Source organism: Enhydra lutris, unplaced genomic scaffold (genome assembly GCF_002288905.1).
Source record: "Enhydra lutris kenyoni isolate GAN:26980312 unplaced genomic scaffold, ASM228890v2 scaffoldscaffold18, whole genome shotgun sequence".
NCBI lineage: Eukaryota > Metazoa > Chordata > Mammalia > Carnivora > Mustelidae > Enhydra > Enhydra lutris.
Genome location: NW_019154102.1, coordinates 22840129 through 22861538, shown reverse-complemented (window position 1 = coordinate 22861538; position 21410 = coordinate 22840129). Strand labels below are relative to the sequence as shown.

General features: G+C 37.4%; 1 protein-coding gene across 6 annotated transcripts in view; it reads left to right on the top strand.

Moving 5' to 3' along the window:
- The window catches only part of LOC111148016 (exocyst complex component 6B), a 622509-nt gene that overhangs the window by 105115 nt on the left and 495984 nt on the right, over positions 1–21410 (top strand). For all 6 annotated transcript variants that reach the window (XM_022504356.1, XM_022504355.1, XM_022504354.1 and 3 more), the window contains exon 6: positions 8726–8930. In XM_022504356.1, the coding sequence (XP_022360064.1) occupies positions 8726–8930 (205 nt within the window). The remainder of the gene's footprint in view (positions 1–8725; positions 8931–21410) is intronic.

Sequence of the window (21410 nt, the reverse complement as noted above, 5' to 3'; positions counted from 1 at the left end):
AGTCTCTTCAATAAATAGTGCTGGGAAAATTGGACAGCTATGTATAGAAGAATGAAACGTGACCTTTCTCTTACACCGTACACAAAGATAAACTAGAAATGGATAAAAGACTTCAACGTGAGGCAGGAATCCATCAGAATCCTGGAGGAGAACATAGGCAGTAACCTCTTCGACTTCGGGCACAGCAACTTCTTTCAAGATACGTCTCCAAAGGCAAAGGAATCAAAAGCAAAAAGAACTTTTGGGACTTCATCAAGATCAAAAGCTTCTGCACAGCAAAGGAGACAGTCAACAAAACAAAAAGGCAACCCATGGAATGGGAGAAGATATTCACAGATGACACTACAGACAAAGGGCTGATATCCAAGATCTATAAAGAACTCAAACTCAACACACACAAAACAGATAAAACATCAAAAAATGGGCAGAAGACTTGAGCAGACACTTCTCCAAAGAAGACATACAAATGGTTAACAGACATATGAGAAAATGTTCATCATTATTAGCCATCAGGGAGATTCAAATCAAAACCACATTGAGATACCATCTTACCCCAGTTAGAATGGCCAAAATTAACAAGACATTAAACAACAAGTGTTGGAGAGGTTGTGGAGAAAGGGGAACACTCTTACACTGTTGGTGGGAATGCAAGTTGGTATAGCCACTTTGGAAAACAGTGTGGCGATTGCTTAAGAAAGTAAAAATAGAGCTACCCTATGACTCTGCAATTACACTACTGGGTATTTACCCCAAAGATACAGATGTAGTGAAAAGAAGGGTGATCTGTACCCCAATGTTCATAGCAGCAGTAGCCACAGTCGCCAAACTATGGAATGAACCAAGATGCCTTTCAACAGACGAATGGATAAAGAAGTTATGGTCCATATATACAATGGAGTATTATGCCTCCGTTAGAAAGGATGAATACCCAACTTTTGTATCAACGTGGACGGGACTGGAGGACATTATGCTGAGTGAAATAGATCAATCAGAGAGAGTCAATTATCATATGGTTTCACTTACTTGTGGAGCATAAGGAATAACACAGAGGACACTGGGAGATGGAGAGAAGTGAGTTGGGGGAAATCAGAAGGGGAGACAAATGATGAGAGACTGTGGACTCTAAGAAACAAACTGAGGGTTTTGGAGGGGAGGGGGATGAGGGGTAGGGTGAGCCTGGTAGTGGGTATTAAGGAGGGCACGTATTGCATGGAGCACTGAGTGTGGTGCATAAACAATGAATTTTGGAACACTGAAAGAAAAATAAAATAAAATTTAAAGAAAAAATAAAAGAAAAATAGTTTTGAAGGGTATACAATTCTAGGTTTACAGATTTATTAGTTAAGACATTATTTTGGGGCACCTGCGTGGCTCAGTTGGTTAAGCGACTGCCTTCAACCCAGGTCATGATTTTGGGATTGAGTCCCACATCAGGATCCCAGCTCCATGGGGAGTCTGCTTCTCCCTCTGACCTCCTCTCTCATGCTCTCTCACTCTGTCTCTCTATCAAATAAATAAAATAAAATAAAATAAAATAAAAGACATTATTTCTTTGTCTTCTTATTTATGTAGATTCTGAGGGAGGGGTATGTGTTCTTTGTCGCTTTGTATTTAATGTGTCTTCTTCAGCTGTTCTAAAGCTTTTGTCTGTATCATTTGTTCTTAACAATTTGATTTTGATGCTTGTTGCTGTATGTATGTGTGTGTACATGTGTGTATGTGTGAATTTATCCTGCTTGTGGTTTATTTAGCTTCTTGGATTTGTAGTTTTATAGTTTTGTAAACCTTGGAAAGTTTAGGTACTTGTTTTCCAAACATTTTTTTCTGTTCTTTTCCCATCCTCATTCTAGGACTTCAATTACATGTTATGTTGAGCAACAACACGTAATTCCTCAGGTGACTTGAGGATCTGTTCTTTTTTTTCCCCCAGTCTTTTTTCTGTCCATGCTTTATATTTGATAGATTTTATTCCTGTGCTCAAGTGCACTGATCTCTCTTTTTTGTATTGTCTAATCTTCTTTTAATCTTATCCAGTGAATTTTCATTTCAGGTAATATATTTTTTATCTTTTAGAGTTCCATTGGATTTTTAAAAATGTTTAATTTCTTGTTATTTTTGTGTCTTTTTAAAAATACATGTATATGGCTCTGATATTTCTTTTCATGTACTTCTTTGATAGTTCTGTCACTTCTGACATTTTTGGATTTCTGTTTGCAGACTGACTTGATTTTTCCTAGTTATAGGTCAATTTTGTTGGTTCTTATCATGTTTAGTAATTTTGATTAGATAATGAACATTATCTTATGTTGCTGAGTGTGGATTTTGGAGGTTTTTTTTTTCTGAAAGAGTATTGCTCTTTGTTTTGGCAAATAGTTGTTTGCAGATCTGTTTCATCTTATCAAACCCCATTTTTATTTATTTATTTGTTTATTTATTTAGACAGGGAGAGGTGCAGAGGGAGAAAGAGAGAGAGAGGGGCACCTGGGTGGCTCAGTGGGTTAAAGCTTCTGCCTTCGGCTCGGGTCATGATCCCAGGGTCCTGGGATCGAGCCCCGCATGGGGCTCTCTGCTCAGCGGGGAGCCTGCTTCCTCCTCTCTCTCTCTCTGCCTACTTGTGATCTCTGTCTGTCAAATAAATAAATAAAATCTTAAAAAAAAAAAAAAAGAGAGAGAGAGAGAATCTTAAGCAGGCTCCATGCCCAGTGTGGAGCCTGACACAAGGGCTCAATCTCACAACCCTGAGACCATGACTTGAGCTGAAATCAAGAGTCAGACACTTAACTGACTGGGCCACCCAAGCACCCCAAATCCCATTTTATATCTTTGGTAGCTGCACCTTCATTCCAGGAGTAGTTCAGAGTAGTATTCATCTACTCTGAGTAACTCAGGAATCCCCAGAGATTTTTCATCAAGGTTTTTCTGCATTGTCTGAGCTCCTTGAAGTTTTTATCATATATCTTCCTTGTGTCTGTACAACCTCAAGTTGTGTCAAGTTTTCCTGGACTTCTATCTCTGATTCTAACTCCGCTAAGCTGCTGGGCTGTGTTTGGGTTTTCTCTGACTATGCCCATGATCTAGAAATCACACTCAGGTAGATAACCTGGGTAATTTATTAAAACTGAAACTCATCTTTTTTGTTTCCCTTTTTTCAGAGACCACTGAATTTCCACTATCCAAATCAGTTTTTCTGCTTTTTAAGATGGGGAATTTGTGTCTGTTCCTTGTTTTTTACTCCTTCATGGTTGGATGCCTAGTTTTGTTTTGTTTTGTTTTTTAGCTATAAATAGTGTTAATACTATGAGGTTCTGTGCTCCCTAAGGAAAGATATCTGACCATCTTTCTACCTTAACACATAGAAAGGATAGGTATTTGTTAATGGTGCCTGTGGTGAAAGCTTTTATTCATATTCTTATCATATTTTGAATTTATAAAAATTTCTCATGGGTAGTTGTGATCTGCTTTAAAAGGTCATTTATTAGAGGGATGCCTGGGTGGCTCAGTTGGTTGGACAACTGCCTTTGGCTCAGGTCATGATCCCGGGGTCCCGGGATCGAGTCCCACATCGGGCTCCCAGCTCCATGGGGAGTCTGCTTCTCCCTCTGACCTTCTCCTCGCTCATGCTCTCTGTCACTGTCTCTCTCTCAAATAAATAAATAAAATCTTAAAAAAAAAGATCATTTATTAGAATTTTAAAAATTATTATTGTGAAAGAGTTCCATACCATGGCAAGAAAGGACCATGATTTAATTTGCCATTCAACTATGTCTAAATTATTCTGACCCTAGTTACCCAATTTATAGGATTACTTAAATGTCTTTTCCTTCCTTCTTCTTTTATATTCCCTGCTTTTGTTTCATTTACTTTTTTTTCTGCTCACGTTTCTATTACAGAGTGTAATGAGGGGGACATGCATGCAAGTGAAACTTAAGAATTTGGCTTTTGATTCAGTTTTAATAATGTTTAGAGGTTGTCAAAAATAATGTCAAAATCTGGTTTTAGATTTCCTTGGTTGCCTGAAATAGAACTTTTTCTTTTGGTGTCTGCCATACAGGTGTCTAGCTGGCTATCATTCTTTAACTTGTCACTGATATTAAAATACACCAGAAAAAAAAATACACCAGAAATTTGAATAATATTATTGGTCTGTCATAGTTGGAACATGAATATGTTAGGGAAAGGATGGTGGGGAAATAAGGTGACATTCTTTGTTGCCAGGAATCCCTGGGTTTTGTACTAATTAGCTTTGAAAAATGTGGAGTTATTTGACAGACCAGATGTTTTCAGCATGCAGCCATGTGTCTCATCAGTGCATATGTCTGTGTCCGCAGGCAACATTGTTAGATTTTTCTCATTCTATAAACAATGTTCCAAAATATAACTAAACCCCAAAGTATGTTTATCTTTTTGGCTTAATTTCTGGCTTTCTATCCATTCTAAGGTTTCTCTCTAGAGAAACTGCATTTTATTGCACATAGCTCTTCATATCTAATTGCAGTATAAACACTATTCTCTTTATACTGAACCATGTGAATTGTACTGTTTTTGAGTCTGTAAAATTGTAATAAAAGCTACCAATTCACATTAACTATATTTATACTTTTATTTCTAAATGTAGGGGAAATATATCTTTCTCCCTTCCATTTACTTGGACTAAGATTTTGATTTTTAGAACATATGAGGTCAAGACATTAAAAAAAGTAAAACCAATCTCGAGTCTTTGGTGTTTGTGGTACTAAGTACATTGGAGCAAGAAGAGCTTAAGTGTCTACTGTGAAATTCATTCTTAAAATCAAAATAGAGCGATCAGTTTTTTATTTATAAGATTGAAACTGAATTTTTTCCTATACTAAATATAACGTGGGAAGTTAGGAAATTAGGAAACTAAAAACTAAAAACATAAGAAAAATTATCACCCATAATGTGTATATCCAAAGGAAAAAAAAATCATGGTTAACATTTTTGTATCTATTTTTCTAGTCATTTTCTGTGTACTTATGTATTTGTTTATGTGTGTGTTTAGTGATATATAGCTCATACATGCACATATATTCATAATTTATACATGTATGCATATTTATGGCTTTGAAAAATGTTACAATTATACTTATAAGTTTTATTTTTTGCAATAGCTTTTATGCAACAATATTGTAAACATTTGCTGTCTTTTACTACATGGATGTACCGTGATGTATTTAACCAATTCCTTGTTATTAGACATCTAGATTAGTTTTTTATTGACTAATGTAAATACCTACAATTCAAGAGGCTTACATGCTTTTGTAAATCTAATATTTCTTTTTGGAAATGCAACTGGTTAGAATGCTTGTTTTGGTAAAATTCTTCAGTGAAAACTATCATTAATACAAATTTGTTTACCAGAAGGCAGTGAATTCTCCTTTATTGAAACCCCTGATAGTAATACCCATTATCAAAGAACCAAGATGCCCTTCAACAGATGAATGGATAAGGAAGATGTGGTCCATATACACTATGGAGTATTATGCCTCCATCAGAAAGGATGAATACCCAACTTTTGTATCAACATGGAAGGGACTGGAAGAGATTATGCTGAGTGAAATAAGTCAAGCAGAGAGAGTCAATAATCATATGGTTTCACTTATTTGTGGAGCATAACAAATAACATGGAGGACATAGGGAGATTGAGAGGAGAAGGGAGTTGAGGGAAATTGGAAGGGGAGATGAACCATGAGAGACTATGGACTCTGAAAAACAATCTGAGGGTTTTGAAGGGGCGGGGGGTGGGAGGTTGGGGGAGCCAGGTGGGTATTATGGAGGGCATGTATTGCATGGAGCACCGGGGGTGGTGCATAAACAATGAATTCTGTTACGCTGAAAAGAAGTAAATAAAAAATTAAAAAAAATAATACCCATTATCTTCTAAGAAATCTTTGGGAGTTTGAGTGACAAAATCACATTTTGATTTGCATTTTTTCACATATCTGTTCAACTCCCCCCTACCCCCCAGTCCCCCATGCCCCGTATATTGGCCTTTTTTATGTTCATAGGTGATTTTTCTTTATTCATTACTTAAAAAAAAAAAAAAAAAACTTAAGTTTATATGTTGTAAATAATCTTTACCAAGTTTTTGTTTCTTCTTTATTCTTATGTCTTTTTAATATATAACTTACTTTGTTTTTACTTTGTCAACTTTATCAATTTTAGTTTTATTTGTTCTCTTATGCTTACAGAAGCTTTCCTACCTATCAGATAAATATTGTCCCCTTTACTATTCCATTACCAGCAGTATTTACTTTTACATAACCAGCAATGTTTCTTTTCTTAAAATCTGTTATATCTGATATTAATATAGGCACTCCAGCATTTTTATGGTTACTTTGTGCATGGTATACCTTATTCTATATTTTAGTTTTATCCATTTGTATCTTTTAATCTAACGTGTGTTGCTTGTAGAGAACATTTAATTGGATCATACCTTTTATTTTTTATTTATTTTATTTATTTTTTAAAAGATTTTATTTATTTATTTGACAGAGAGAGACGCAGGGAGAGAGGGAACACAAGCAGGGGGAGTGGGAGAGGGAGAAGGAGGTTTCCCACTGATCAGGGAGCCCCATGCAGAGCTCCATCAGGGATCATGACCTGAGCTGAAGGCAGATGCTTTTTTTTTTTTTTTTTTTTTTTAATTTCTTTTCAGCATAACAGAATTCATTGTTTTTGCACCACACCCAGTGCTCCATGCAATGCGTGCCCTCCATAATACCCACCACCTGGCCCCCCCAACCTCCCACCCCCGCCCCTTCAAAACCCTCAGATTGTTTTTCAGAGTCCACAGTCTCTCATGGTTCATCTCCCCCTCCAATTTCCCTCAACTCCCTTCTCCTCTCCATCTCCCCATGTCCTCTGTGTTATTTGTTATGCTCAAACTTTTTCAAATCCTGTCTGACATTGTGCCTTTTGATTGGAGTGTTTATTAGTCCATTTACATTTAATGTAATTATTAATATGGATGAATTTTACTCTTTTATTTTTCTGTTTTTCATGTCCTTTTGTCCTTATCCTTTACTCTCTTTTTTGTCTTAAATATTTTGTAGTGTACTATTTTAATTTCTCTATTGATTTTTTTAATGGTATAATTTGAGTTATTTTTTCTTAGAGGTTGCTCTATGGATTATAATCTATATCTTACTGTATCAGTCTACTTTAGGTCAATGCTGATGTAGTTTTGGCAGAATATATAGTAGTGGTTTTGCTTCAACTTAGTTCCATTTCTTTTTTCCTTTTTTGTGCTATTTTTGTCATATATCTATACATTTTCTAAACCCAGCAATACAGAATTATAATAATTTCTTTTAAAATTTTTCTTTTAGTGAAATTAAAAGAAAAAAGAGAAAGAAATATTTATTTAGTCTTTTATATTTTACATATATTTACTATTTCTTATGCTCTTCATTTCTTTCTGTGAATTCAAGTTAGTTTCTGTTGTCAGTTCCTTTCTGGCTTCTTTAGGATTTTTTTCAAGGCAGATCTGGTAGCAAGGAATCCTTGGTCTTTGTGTTTCAGGAAATGTATTTATTTCATCTTCATTTCTAAAGGATAGTCATCAGCTAAAGATTGGTCCAAGGTTTATGCTCAGACTTGAGCCAGTAAGGTTTCTATCTGTTGTCAGTGGATTTGTGTGTGAGCTATGGAATACCTTAAAGATTTGTGCAGTTTTTGAAACAGCCTGAGCTTTTAATTTTCTGCCAGGGCTTTTACTACGTGTGTGCCTGCTGCCTCCTAGTCATCCAGGGATGTGTGGAGTGCTCAGGCCCTTTTGGGTGTCCTGTTGTGCGAGTACACAGCCTCAGTCAGCCTATGGATGGGCAAAGAGCTATTGGACCCTTCTGTGGGTCTCTTATTTCTGTACTTTCCTCTTAAATTTCTGGTTAGTCCTCTAATCTACCCTTTGACCCAACCCAGACTATATTCAGGCCAGGAAAGTTGGAGTAGTTTCCTGTTTGTTTATTTGTCTGTCTGTCTGTCCTTTCTTCCTTCCTTTCTTCTTTTCTTCTTCTTTCCTTCCTTCCTTAATCTGGAGTTTTCTACTTTTCCTAAGAACGCCACTCCCATTGGCTTCTAATGGTGGGGAAGCTGCTGATTTTTAGGACAAGCCAATATAACCAGTGGGAGGGAGGGGGGAGTGGAGGGTGGGTGGAGTTGGAGGTTTGATGGGAGGTAGCCCCAGGCAAGAACACCACAGAGTCATTGTTCAGCAGTTTTCATGAATAAACACTTTTCAATTTGTTCTCCTTTGGTCTGTTTCCAGAGCCCTGAAATGGTTGTTTGGGACAGTTTTGTTTAGTTTATATTTGTTTTTTGGGTAGAAAATTTGCTAAGCTCTTCCTTCTGCTATAGTTGGAAGTTTAGACTTGGGTATTTTATTTTATGGGATGATTGTTTTGGCATTTATATGATCATTTTGTATTTTATTTTTTGCATAAGGAATTTCATTGGTAGATTTTGTAAGTTTTCTCTGTTCTCGGACTAAAATCTTTTTTGATTGTAATTTGTTAAGTCCTTTAATACATATATTAATTTTGAATAATTTGACATTTTTCCATTGATGTTTTTATTAAAACTTAATACTGGATTTGTCTTAATGTACAGTGAAAACTAATTCAGTCTAGAAATTTTACCTGAGGAATACACCCGTGGCCCTAAAGTAGATTGAGTTGAGCTAAAGATGATACAATTCCTTTTACAGGCATTATCCTGCGCTGAAAACTCTGGAACATCTAGAGCATACCTATCTGCCTCAAGTAAGCCACTATCGATTCTGCAAGGTGATGGTGGACAACATCCCCAAGCTTCGAGAAGAAATTAAGGATGTTTCTATGTCTGATCTCAAAGACTTTCTGGAGAGTATCCGCAAACATTCAGACAAAATTGGAGAGACTGCCATGAAGCAAGTAGGTCTTGGGTTTATGATAGGTTGGCCAGTGACTTTGCTAGTATTCTGTTAAACATGGGTTTCTCTCTGCTAAGCATCTTAATTGTTTCATGTCATTTTAGGGAAGTCCTTCCTCTTTATGGGAACACATGGTTAAAAGATGAGTTTTATTGTTTTAATAGCAATGAATTATTTACTCGTATATTGTTTTGTTCTGAGAAGTTCAGTAAATATGGATCAATTGTGATGGTTTTATAGGGACTTTAAAGAGGTTTTTCTATTTTTTAAATATTTTCCTTCACTTTGGATATGATTTGAAGCCCAAGATTTTTAAAAGTCTCTTTCTAGGTAATGAGCTAACTTATGCTGTAGGTACCTTTGGTTGATTATTTATCATGTAAGCAAGATGTCATGTTATTTATAAATATTTCTGTAACTGTTATTTCTAGTATCAATGAAGAAAGTCCTTTTGGGAAATAATGTGAATTATGGTCATAGAAAAGGATTTATTTACAGCTTATAAGTGAACAAATGTGTTAGAAATTTTTAGGTTTGTTTTTTTTTTTTTCCTTTTAATATCTTCATCTCTAAGTAATGAAAGCTACCAAGGAATGTCTTGATTTCTTTCTCGTCATTTTGAATAAAAGAGCACTAATGATTTGCAGTGCTGCTTGCTCTTAAAATTGAAATCACATTGATTTTATTAAAATATCTGGGTATATCTTAAGATGTAGCCTACAACAACAAATAGAAGACTTGGTTGTTTATGGAAAGTGTTGTTTGGCTTTGCCAACAACGGTGTTCTTCAAGAAGTCATTTGTAGTTCTTATCATTCTGGCAAGAAGGAGGGAGCACATCACATTTTTGATCTCAGCCAGTCTCGGTAATCTTTCAGATGTCTGATTCTGCAGAAGAGATTTGCGTCTTAGAAATTCATTTCCTAAAGCATTACAGATACTCTTTCCCCCTCTCTTTTTTAAAAGTTTTGTCAGTTTTATACTGTATAATGGGGAACATTTAAAACTATTTGATGATAAACCTGATGGAAATAATCATATCATGTCATTTTTTAGTGGTGAAGAAAGAAAATTAATAATTGAAAGTGTATCTCCGTATTACTGGGGGTATATATATATATTTTTTGGTGGGGGGTATATATTTTGAGTACAGGAATGAAGATAGTCTCTATTGTGTTTGACAAGTTTTTTCTAAACTTTCAAAAATAGGAGAGTATAGTACAGAGTCTCTGTGGAAGTGTTGTTTTTTAAAAGTTACTTTTTTTTAGGCCTCTGCTTGAGAAATTAACTTCATTTCCTTTTTGGTGAAAGAGATGATTCCATGAAAATACTATTATTTCACTTACTGTGGATTATCTGGTTTTACCTCTTAATTATCTAAAGAAATTCAGGCCGAGGGCAGGGAAGTGACTTGCTCAAGTTCACACAGCTTGTAAAGGTCAGGTCCTGAAGTAGAATTCAGGGTAGTTTGAGGTGAATTTGCCTACCATGGCACTCAATCTGTGTAAACTATTAGCTATGTGGTATATTTGTGTTATATAAAGAACTGAAGAAAACCGTCATGGATTCAGAACTTTTAATTAACTGATAACCCTGTAAAATTTAAATAGGTAGAGCTTTTATTGCATGTATTGTTATCCTATGCTATGTTAGTTGAGATTGTTGAATAAAAATATCTTAACACACTTTAAGATCTGTAGTACCTAAAAAGTAAGGAAAGTGGGAGGAAGAGAAATTACCATATACTTTGTACATAGTAGTTGTTCAGTAAATATTTATTTGAATTTGTGGATGTTGGAAAAGAGGGAAAGGATATGATTTATTTTTCACTTATGTCAAACCCAAAATGGTGTTTCTGACTTGTGATGGTTTTCTTTGCATTGGTCATTTAGGGAATCTTTCCATTGTGTGGCTCTGCCATTTTTAATGTGGCTTTGAAGGTTGCTGCAGAAGGAAAAAGGCCAGGGAGTATTGCCTGTGGGAGAGCTTTTAAGGGCTACTCATGGATGCAACATATTATCCCTTATACTCACATTTCATTGGCCAGAACCTAATTACTTGGCTTTTACTGACCTGCAAGGGAGGCTGAGAAAATAAAATCTCACTCCGTCACAAAGAGAAGGACTCAGGTTTGGTGAATAGTAGCTAGTCTCTGGTACAGGCTGCTCTTTGGTCATCAAATATCTCTTCACCTTTCCTCTTGTCCATAGAACACACATGCTTCTTCTCAAGAAAGGCAACCCAGTATCCCATCTAGTTATGACATCCATTTGAGAGTCTAGTATCTTCCTGGGATGCTCAGTGTTAGGTCGGCGGGCTCCAGGTGCAGGAGGAAAAATAGAAATGACCTCAGGGTCCCGCCTCCTGCCAGCCACCCCCCACCTTTCATTCACCCTTGACTCTCCCGCCAAAAGGATGTATGCCCAGGTCACCGGATGTATGCCCAGGTCACCGGCTCCACGGGTAACCCGATACCTATGCAGGAAACAGATAAAAGACCCCCTCCAACTCCCTCCCAGTGCGACTTCCCCCACTCCCCTTCCCAGAGTCGTGGAACCTCGCCCGAGGGTACCCACCTCCTCCTGGGCGGCAACTTTCCTGGCTCCCCTTCTCCTGAGCCCTGAAACTTTTCGGGAGAGTGCCTTTAATAAATCTTGCCTTGCACCCACTTCGCCTGGTGTCGTGTTTATCTCGCCTATAAAACCTTACACTCAGAACTCACCATCAGATTCAGATGAGCCTCCAGATCCCGATGGGCTGCCGACCAGGAAAGGGACCAGGGAAGAGGATGACAAGTTATCCACACCTGTGTTCCCTCCCACCTCCAATGAGGAAACTAGAATGGAATAACCACAACAAAAACTTGCATTTAGAAAAGGCGATAGTGGGAGATGCACAGTATTTCCTGCTTCATAAGCAAATCATGTAATCCTTTTGGGCCATCATTGGGGAATCCTTCTGCCTTGGTAGTAGTGGGTCTTTCTTGCTTAGACATTAATTCTCTGAGAGGAGCTCCTTTGCCCATAGTTCTCCCAGGCTCTTGGTAGCACCCTGTTTTTTCTTTCTCTGTTTTTTTCTTTTTCAGAAAGAAGTGGGTACTGGGGAATATGTCTTCCTTAGGTGATCTCTCTCCCTCTCTCTCTACTCTCTCTGTCTCTCATTTTCTTTCTCTCATAATGTTTCTAGATATATATACTTACATCTATATCTATACACATAGACTCCCTCCATATATATATATATGCATATATATGGATGTGTGAATATATATGCATATATATATGGATATGTGAATATATATAGATACATATCCATATATCGATCGATCTATCTATCTATCCATCTATCTTAGACTGCCTGCTTTCTGCTTCTGCAAATTTAGGGACCCAAGGGTGGTTTTAAGTCTCTGAACAGCCAAAGGTTTATTTAGTCCAGATTTGTGATTTGGGGCATTATACTTACCTCAAAACTTAGGAAGCCTCTGTTTCTTTCCCATAGGTTCTATTTGGACACCAGATCCAGTGCTCTTTTCTAGCTATAATTTTGAGGAATAGTTTTTTTTTCCCCCCCTTTTCTCCCCACTTTGTGAAGGTAGGCCTTGCTTCATGCCTTTCTTACTTTAATGGCCCTGCTTTGAAGCGGTGTGAAATAATGGGTAAGAGGACCACACGTGAATCTGATCTTTGCTTCAGGATTGAGTCACTTTGTTCATCTAGAAATAGTCTTTGGAATTTATTGCTCAAACCTTTACCATTCTTTTACCATTGGGATTCTATATGCATTCAGCTTTCTAACCCTCTGAGGCCCATGCGTCTGGACTTCTTTTGTCTCCTATATTTCATTTAGCAAACCAGCAACTTCTTTTTTGTGGCTGTCTCTTTCCTGTAATAGCTTTCTAGAGACAGAAAGGAAATGCCAGTATATACTCTTAACTCTGACTGTCCATTCAGTCACAGAGCTACACGCCCCATAGGCATGTGGTGGGCCTTTTCATTTATTACAGGTTCCAGCTTTACTAGTCGTTTTGCCACAGTATTACAGGGCTCTCCAGGCTTTCAACGTGTTACATGTATATTCTTGCTGCCAATTGCCTCACCTCTCAACCAATGCCATTTATTTTAGGTTTTTTTTTGTTTGTTTTGTTAAGGCAAAACCATTCTTCCAATACCAGTTTCTGTTTTCCTTAAATAATGCTGCTTATTATAAGAGCTAAGCTATAAAATCTCACCATAGAAGTTTCATTGTTTGCTCATTGGAAGTCCACAATGATCTTCCTGGCAGGGTCGCTTTTCTTCAAGTGACCATCAAGGAATCCAGGACTCTTCTGACCTGTGGCTCTGTCACTTCAACACGTGGCTTTCAACATTCCAGTAGTAGGAAAAAGAGTAAAGAAGACCCTGGGGATTTTTATGGACCAGGCTTGTAAGTGATACATACCACTGCTGTCAGCATTACACTGGCCGTACCTTACACACTGTAAGTGAGGCTTGGATAGATAGTCTATCAGTCTGACCAGGAGGAACAAGAAATAGGTTTGGTGACTAGCTGGCTAGCCTCTGCTACAACCTGCTATTACACAGCCTCAGAAACCACATATCTTCCATGTCTCTTGCCTTTTTTCCCCCAACAATTTCATTTCTTTGACATTCTGCATCCCCCATATGTTTGCCTTCTGATTTACTAATTCAGTTTTTAGCATTGTCATGCTGCTATTCAGAACTTTATCATTATTATTTTTAGTTTAGCAACCACAAGTTTAGCTTTAGAAATTTGTTCTAGTCCTCTTAAAAAAATATTTTAAGCTGTTTTCTTGAGAACCATGTGAGAAAATAGGTTTGGAAGTCTTAATACTGATAATTGGTCTGGGCTCTTCTAGAAATTAGGTAGGTGATTGTGCTTTTTCATGGCGGACATTTCCTTTTGTCATCTCCCCAGTGTATCCTGGGTTACTACATTGTAACAACGTATCCTGGGTTACTACATCTCTGGGGGGACTTTGTCCTTGGTACTGTGAAATGATGGAAAAAGCGGTAGATTGGTTTCTTTTGAGGTTAAAGCAGTCAAAACAAACTACCAGAAAGAGCTCCACCCTGATTAAACTTTAATGTGCAAATTAGGCCCAATACTTTTATCTGTTATTATAATCTCAAACTGCTTGCTGTCCCATTTTATTAGAAGATATGTTGCAAAAAATGGGGATGATCTGAAGCAATTCCTCTGTATTCAAAGTGGTATATGATCTCTGGATAAAGCTTTATCAGTAGGAAGCTCTTAGTTTTGATCACCCGTGGTAGGCAGAATTCTAGGATGACGCCAGGGTTCCTGTCCCCTGGTGCATGCATCCTGTAAAATCTCCCTCCTTGAGTGTGTGGGCCTGGTATATAATCAGGTAGAGTCTTTTAAAAGAGTGAATGGAATTCAGGTATAGAAGTTAGATTTAAAGCTGCAGCAGATGCTCTGCAACAGAAGAAATAAAGTGCTGAGTTTTGGAGAAGGACCCATAGCATGGAACGGTAGGCCACTAGAGGTGCTGAGAGCTAACAGACAGCCAGCAAGGAATTGGGAACCAGAATCCTACAACCGCAGGGAACTGAATTCTGCCTATAATATGAATGAATTTGGAAGAGGACCCTGAGTTCCAGATAAGACCACAACTTTGACTGACACCATGATTTCAGCCTGGTGAGACCCTGAGCAGAAGACCTGGCAAAAAATGCTGAATTCCTGAACCATGGAAACTGAGATAGTAACTGTGTGGCTTTAGCCCACTAAGTTTATAGGAATTTGTTACAGCAATAGAAAATTAATATGCTCTTTTATTTAGGCCTTTTTTGTTGTTGTTGTTTTAAGATTTATTTATTTGAGAGAAAGAGAGGGCATCAGGAACAGGGGCAGTGGGAGAGGGAGAGAGAATCCCAAGCAGACTCCACATTGGGTGCAGAGCCCAATGTGGGGCTTGATCCTCCAATCTAGAGACCATGACCCAAGCCGAAACCAAGAGTGGGAGCTCAATTGACTCCACCACCCAGGCACCCTCTACCATTTAAAAAGATTTATTTATTTATTTGAGAGAGAGAATGCAAGTGAGCATATTTTGGTGTTGAATAGAATTACTTTTTACTAAACTGTACATTTTTATTTTTTATTTTACTAAACTGTACAATGGTATAGTCTAGTTTAAAGTGATATCTAGCAAGAAGTCTCTGAGTTTTTCATCTATTTTTCAGTATACCTATGAGGCTGCAAAAAAAGTAAGAAAATAGGTAAGTATGCAAACTAGGAGAGAAATTTAACCATTTAATAGAATTTGAGGAGGAATTATAAAATTGTTCATTCTGCTGTTTATTACCTGTTGAATTTTAAGTTAAGCAGTCTTGTTTTTATTTTCAAAAAATCTTTCATATTCTCATATATATATGCATATATCCAATACCATGTTAAAATATAAATATAAAATATAAATATATATTAACATGGTATTAACAAATACCATGTTTTAATATATTTAACAATACCATGTTAAAAAATATATATGCAGGGGCGCCTGGGTGGCTCAGTGGGTTAAAGCCTCTGCCTTCGGCTCAGGTCATGATCCTGGGGTCCTGGGATCGAGCCCCACATCAGGCTCTCTGCTCCGCGGGGAGCCTGCTTTCTCCTATCTCTCTCTCTGCCTGCCTCTCTGCCTACTTGTGATCTCTGTCTGTCAAATAAATAAAATCTTTAAAAATATATATATATATGCATAAATCCAATACACACACACATATATATATGTGTATATATATATATATATATATATATATATATATATATATGTTTTAACATGGTATTGCATTGACAGCATTTAGTGAACCCAACTGTGGGTTCTGCCATGGGAAATAGAACCATCTGCAAAGTAGGCAGAAAATCCCCCTACCTTTTTAGGTTGGTCTTCTTCCTATATGCTTCCAAAATACTGTGCATATCTTATTTTAGAATTATCATTTTAGCTTGAAGTGATTTTATAAAAAATGTCTAAAGAAATTGTTCATTAATTGTCTGCTATTTTCTAGTTTTCCTGTTGATATTGATTTCTGTAAATCACTTGTTATGGAATTGATTTGTTTAGGAGGGAAGTTCTGTATTTCTTATTTTGATTAGTTTGCCTTAGGCCTTGTGAGGCTAAATAACGTTTGTAATATAAACATTCTTGGCTAGGTTGATTTCTATGTGAGGCTGTTTAACAAAGGAAAGGATTTATTTACTTTTAAAATTTTAACTTGGCTTTGCTAAATTATACGGGTTATATAACTGTTGGTTAGAAAAGGAACCCGTTGCCCATGAAGGAGATGGAAAGCTCCTAGGCAGTCTTCCTTTAGTAACTGGTTTTAAAGAAACTGACCCTTGGGTGAGATTAGTTGTCTCCAAGGTTCTTTCAACCCTTGAATTTCTTTGGTTAAGTCTTGACTAGCAAAATGTGCTCTTTTATTTATTGTGTTGAACGTCTTTTGACTTAGACCTGGCACAGTACTACCAACTGAGTTAACACAGGCCATGTGATGACTGCCAAGTAAAAGCAGTCTTGCTGCTGAAACTTCTTTTGTGCCATGTGCTATGCGATACTCCAGTGGAATATGGTTTTGGGGTCAGAGAAGCTGGTGTTCAGTTGGTCTTGTGTTCTTGGATTTACTAGATAATCTCTTTTCTTCTTGATTTCTGTATTTATATATTTGTACTACTCTTTACTCCTTGGTCTCTGATTATGGGGATGCCATAGGGGTGGGGTGGGGGGAGTGTGAAGCTGTTTTATAGAGATTCTTGAAATAAGCAGCACTCAGAGTAGCTTGCAATCAGAATATGGTAGATGGTCAGGTAGTAGGGGCTCAGTTTACTATTAAGTCATATGATAGTTAACAGAACAGATTTTGGAGTCTGGCTCAGACTCCTGGATTTCGCATTTGTTAGTTACATGACAATGAGCAAGTTACCAAGCATCCCATTCAGTCTTCACAACTCTATAGTAGGAATTTTAATCTTCTTTTCAAAGATGTGAAAACATGTAGGGAAATCAAGTACTTAGTTTGGTCCCAGGCATATAATAAATGATTTTAAACAGTTTTTTCTCCTTGCCTTAAAAAAATTATTTGTTATATGTACTTCTAAAATATTTTGAACCTGATTTCAATTAAAAATCATGTATATATTAGAAGACTGTTAAGTATAAAACATCAGTATCTTTTTACCAGTATCGAGTTGGGATGAGAGAAGAAAGATAATTTATTTCTTAAATCTCATTTGAAAGGAGTATTGCAGTTCGGTTTTGAGCTTTCTCTTTTCAGGGTAAAAAGAAAACTAGTGTATGTATATGTGTGCATAGATAATAAACATAATATTTATTTGCTTTGACTAAGCCAGGCATACCAGCTTATTAGGAGATATTTTCCCTTTAATTAAACTTAAGAGAAAATTATCATATGGATTCTCAATACAGTTTATGGTTTTGTGGTGTGCTCATCCTAAAATAGAACATTGCTTAGAAAATCTAGAGGAAGAGCAATTATTACAATACTTACTCCATCTCTTACAAATATATATACATATACATGCGTGTGGTGTGTGTGTGTGTGTGTGTGTGTGTGTGTGTGTATTTTCAGTTATTTTAAGATTAAATTCTTTTGGGAATATTCCTTTTACTGAGTCTTGGCTTTGAGCAATAATACAATATAGTATCGTAAGAATAAACCATCAAGTAGAACAGAATACAAGTATAGAAATTGACCAAACATGTATATATATATGAATTTAATAAGTGACAAAGGTGGTGTCATACAAGAAGCATAAATACACACAAATTAGCATCACACCATATAGGTGTAAAGTAAGTTTTCCTTCAGTCAATCTTATAGGTAGAAGGGTAAGTGGAGTGCATGGGAACATCATTCTACTACCTTTCTCTGGAGGGATGTGATGGGTTCAGCTCTGCTGTACAAACAGCAGGGTGTGTCTCAGGAGAGGGACCCTGCTCTCAGATCATTTATAGGGAAGCCGGGAAGAAGCTGAAGACGGTCAGTATATATTAGGTGGATCCTTCCTGGTCCAAGAAATGTCTTAGTAAGAGTAATTGTCATGTCAGTGCCACTGATATCAGCTAAGCAGACCTAGTCTTTTTCAGATGAGCCAACTCAATTTTCCTGAACCAGTGTATTGCTGAGCTATGAGAATGGTGAGGGTACAGAGCCACTAGGGCCCTCCAAGGCAACATCTTATAGCAGTGGGGAACTCCATTAACATGATTGCTGCTTTCCGTATCTGTCTTCCCAGCTAGCCTGTGGTTTGTGTAAGGACAGAAGTATGGTTTTATTTTTATAGCTCCAGTGCCTTACTAACGTAGTACTTGGGGACAGTAGATAGTTAATAAATAGTTAATAAATCAATTAATGATTGTCGTATTATTTAATAAAATTCAATGTACCTACACCTTAACATTTTTCAGGAAGAGACATCTTTTAAAAAATATTCAAAGGTATATGCTTTTAGTTTCCAGTTACATTCTTAAGTATATGAAAATGTCTAAAATCGCTTCTTGAATAGATTTTGACCCTTTCTGAAAGTACTGTGGAGGTACTAAGAGGTTATCAAATAGGCTTGTTAAAAACATTGAATTCAACATATACATTTATATTTTCTGCCTCTCTAGACTTGTAAAAACAATAGCTAGGGGCATCTTGGTGGCTCAGTTGGTTAAGTGTTTGCCTTTGGCTCAGGTCATGATCTCAAGGTCCTAGGATTAAGAGTCCTGCATTGGGCTCCCTGGTCAGTGGGGAGTCTGCTTCTCCCTTTGCTCCTCCTCCCCGCTCACGTTCTCTCTCTCTCTCTCTCACTCCCTCACTCTCTCTCTCTCAAATAAATAAATGGAAACCTTAAAAAAAATGCAGTTAGACAACCTGATTCCTTCCCCAGCTTTTCCCACCAGTTAACTGCCCTATCCCAGCTCTAGCAGAAGACCACAGGACAGTAGACGTAAGTTGATGGTAAGGTTACCAAACCAAAAGCAGTGGAAGTTTGTGTACTGAGTGTTGAGATTCATCTTGCATTTCACAGCCCTCCTCTCTGATTTGGTTCCCAGGACTCTAATAGCCAGGTTTATATCCTTCAGGTATGAGATTGGAAGGTACTGTGAATAATAGGATTAGTCCAAGAGAACAGTCTTAGAGGTATGTACACTCGGTAGTCCCCAGTCAAATGGACAGGTCAGATCACTTTGAAGTCTGCAGTTGACTAGACTGTTGTACATGCACAGAACTTTCAGTCAGCTTTTTACTTTCCCAGTTTGAGATATGGGCAGATCACCAAGGATCAGCAGATATTTGAGAAAATCCTCTAACATTACAGTTAGAGGTCAGAACAAACACATATGAAGAAGCAACTTGGAAAGGATAGAAACTGTACAAGAAGAGGAAAACTAAAAGGCATAACAAAACAATCAATAGTGTTAGAAAGATAAGAGAAGAAAAATTGTACATACAAGAGGATCAGAAAGCTACACAAAAGGAGAAATTCAGAGAGCAAAAAAGAATGTTTAAGAATTAAAAATATAGGGGCACCTGGGTGGCTCAGTGGGTTAAAGCCTCTGCCTTCGGCTCAGGTCTTGATCTCAGGGTCCTGGGATCGAGCCCCGCATCAGGCTCTCTGCTCAGCAGGGAGCCTGCTTCAACCTCTCTCTCTGCCTGCCTCAGCCTACTTGTGATCTCTGTCTGTCAAATAAATAAATAAAATCGTAAAAAAAAATTTAAAAATATATGGGACGCCTGGGTGGCTCAGTTGGTTAAACGTCGGCCTTCGGCTCGGGTCATGATCCTGGGGTCCTGGGATAGAGTCCGGCATCTGGCTCCTTGCTCAATGGGGAGCCTGCTTCTCCCTCTGCCTGCTCTGCCTGCTCCTCCCCCTGCTTGTGCTCTCTCTCTCTGACAAATAAATAAATAAAATCTTAAAAAAAAAAGAATTAAAAATATGATAGCAGAAACCTTAAAGGAGGGTTTGGAAAATAAAGTGGAGAGGATCCCTCAGAGAGAAAGAGAGAGAGTAAAGAGAAAAAGAGATAGAACATAGGAAATAGAAAAGATAGAAAAATATTAGAGGGTCAGTTCAGGAGATCTAGTGTTTGAATACTAGGTGTTCTGGAAAAAGAAAGAGAAAATGAAGGAAAGGAATTCATAGAAATAACGTGGGAAAATTTCCCAAAATTTTAAGACATGAAATTCCAGATTAAAAGATGCCTAATATAAGGGAAATAGTCTTACATCCAGGTGTGTTGTGAGATTTCAGAAGCCATAGGACAAATAGAAAATCCTCTAGAGATGGATAAAAATGCCTCTAGAGATATAAAACAGGATTCAGTGTCAAAATGATTTGGGAATACAGCAATACTGGAAGGTAGGCTGAAATGGAGCAGCATCTTTAAAGTTCTAAGGGAAAATGATTATTCATCCACATTTCCCTATCTAGCTACACAATACCAAGCAAGTATAAGGGTGGGATAAATATGTTTTCAGTAATGAAAGTCTTCAAAAATTTGCTTCTCATACCACCCCCCCCCCCAAGATAGGAGATATTAAGGACAGAGATAGTTATCTAAGAGAGAAGAAGAGCAAATAGAATTTCTAAGATGATGATTAAAAGGAAGATAGTTGGTTGACAGTGGGGTAGCAGGCAGAAAGTACAACCAGCACAGTCTGGAGCATTTTAGAAAGTTTAAGAGAGGTATCCTGAGAAGGTGAAAGTAGTAGAATACTGGATTTTTTTGAACATATTGAGAGGAAATTTCAGATAGTTGGGGAGAGTTTGGAAACAGAGTAATGCTAAATACATAAAAACTTAGGTAAACTTAAAAATAAGAAAACTTAACCCCAGAAAACGAGTTATCTAAAACAGGGAAAGTGATGATAGTATCTTATAGGGATTGGCTGTGACTTGCATTTATATAGTTATAATAATGGCTGAAAGCTAACTTATCTAATGGATCCATTGATTTTTCTCTGTTTTGGAGGAATAGGTGAATGGACACTGTGTGCAGATGTGTGATGCTGGTGTGGTATGCATGTGAAAGAGACCAAACTAAATCCTTATCCCTCCTGTGGGACATCAGTAGATCATGCTTAAATCTAACACAACGGAGGGTGCCTGGGTGGCTCAGTGGGTTAAGCCTCTGCCTTCCGCTCAGGTCATGGTCTCAGGGTCCTGGGATTGAGCCCCGCATCAGGCTATCTGCTCAGTGGGGAGCCTGCTTCCCCCCCCCCGCCTGCCTCTCTGCCCTACTTGTGATCTCTCTCTATTAAATAAATAAAATCTTTTTTAAAAAATATCTAACACACGCAGGAAAAGGCAGAAGCAACGCAAGGGTCCGTTGACAGATGAATGGATAAACAAAATGTGACACATACATACAGTGGAATATTGTCCAGCCTTTAAAAGGAAAGAAACTGACACCTGCTATGACATAGATG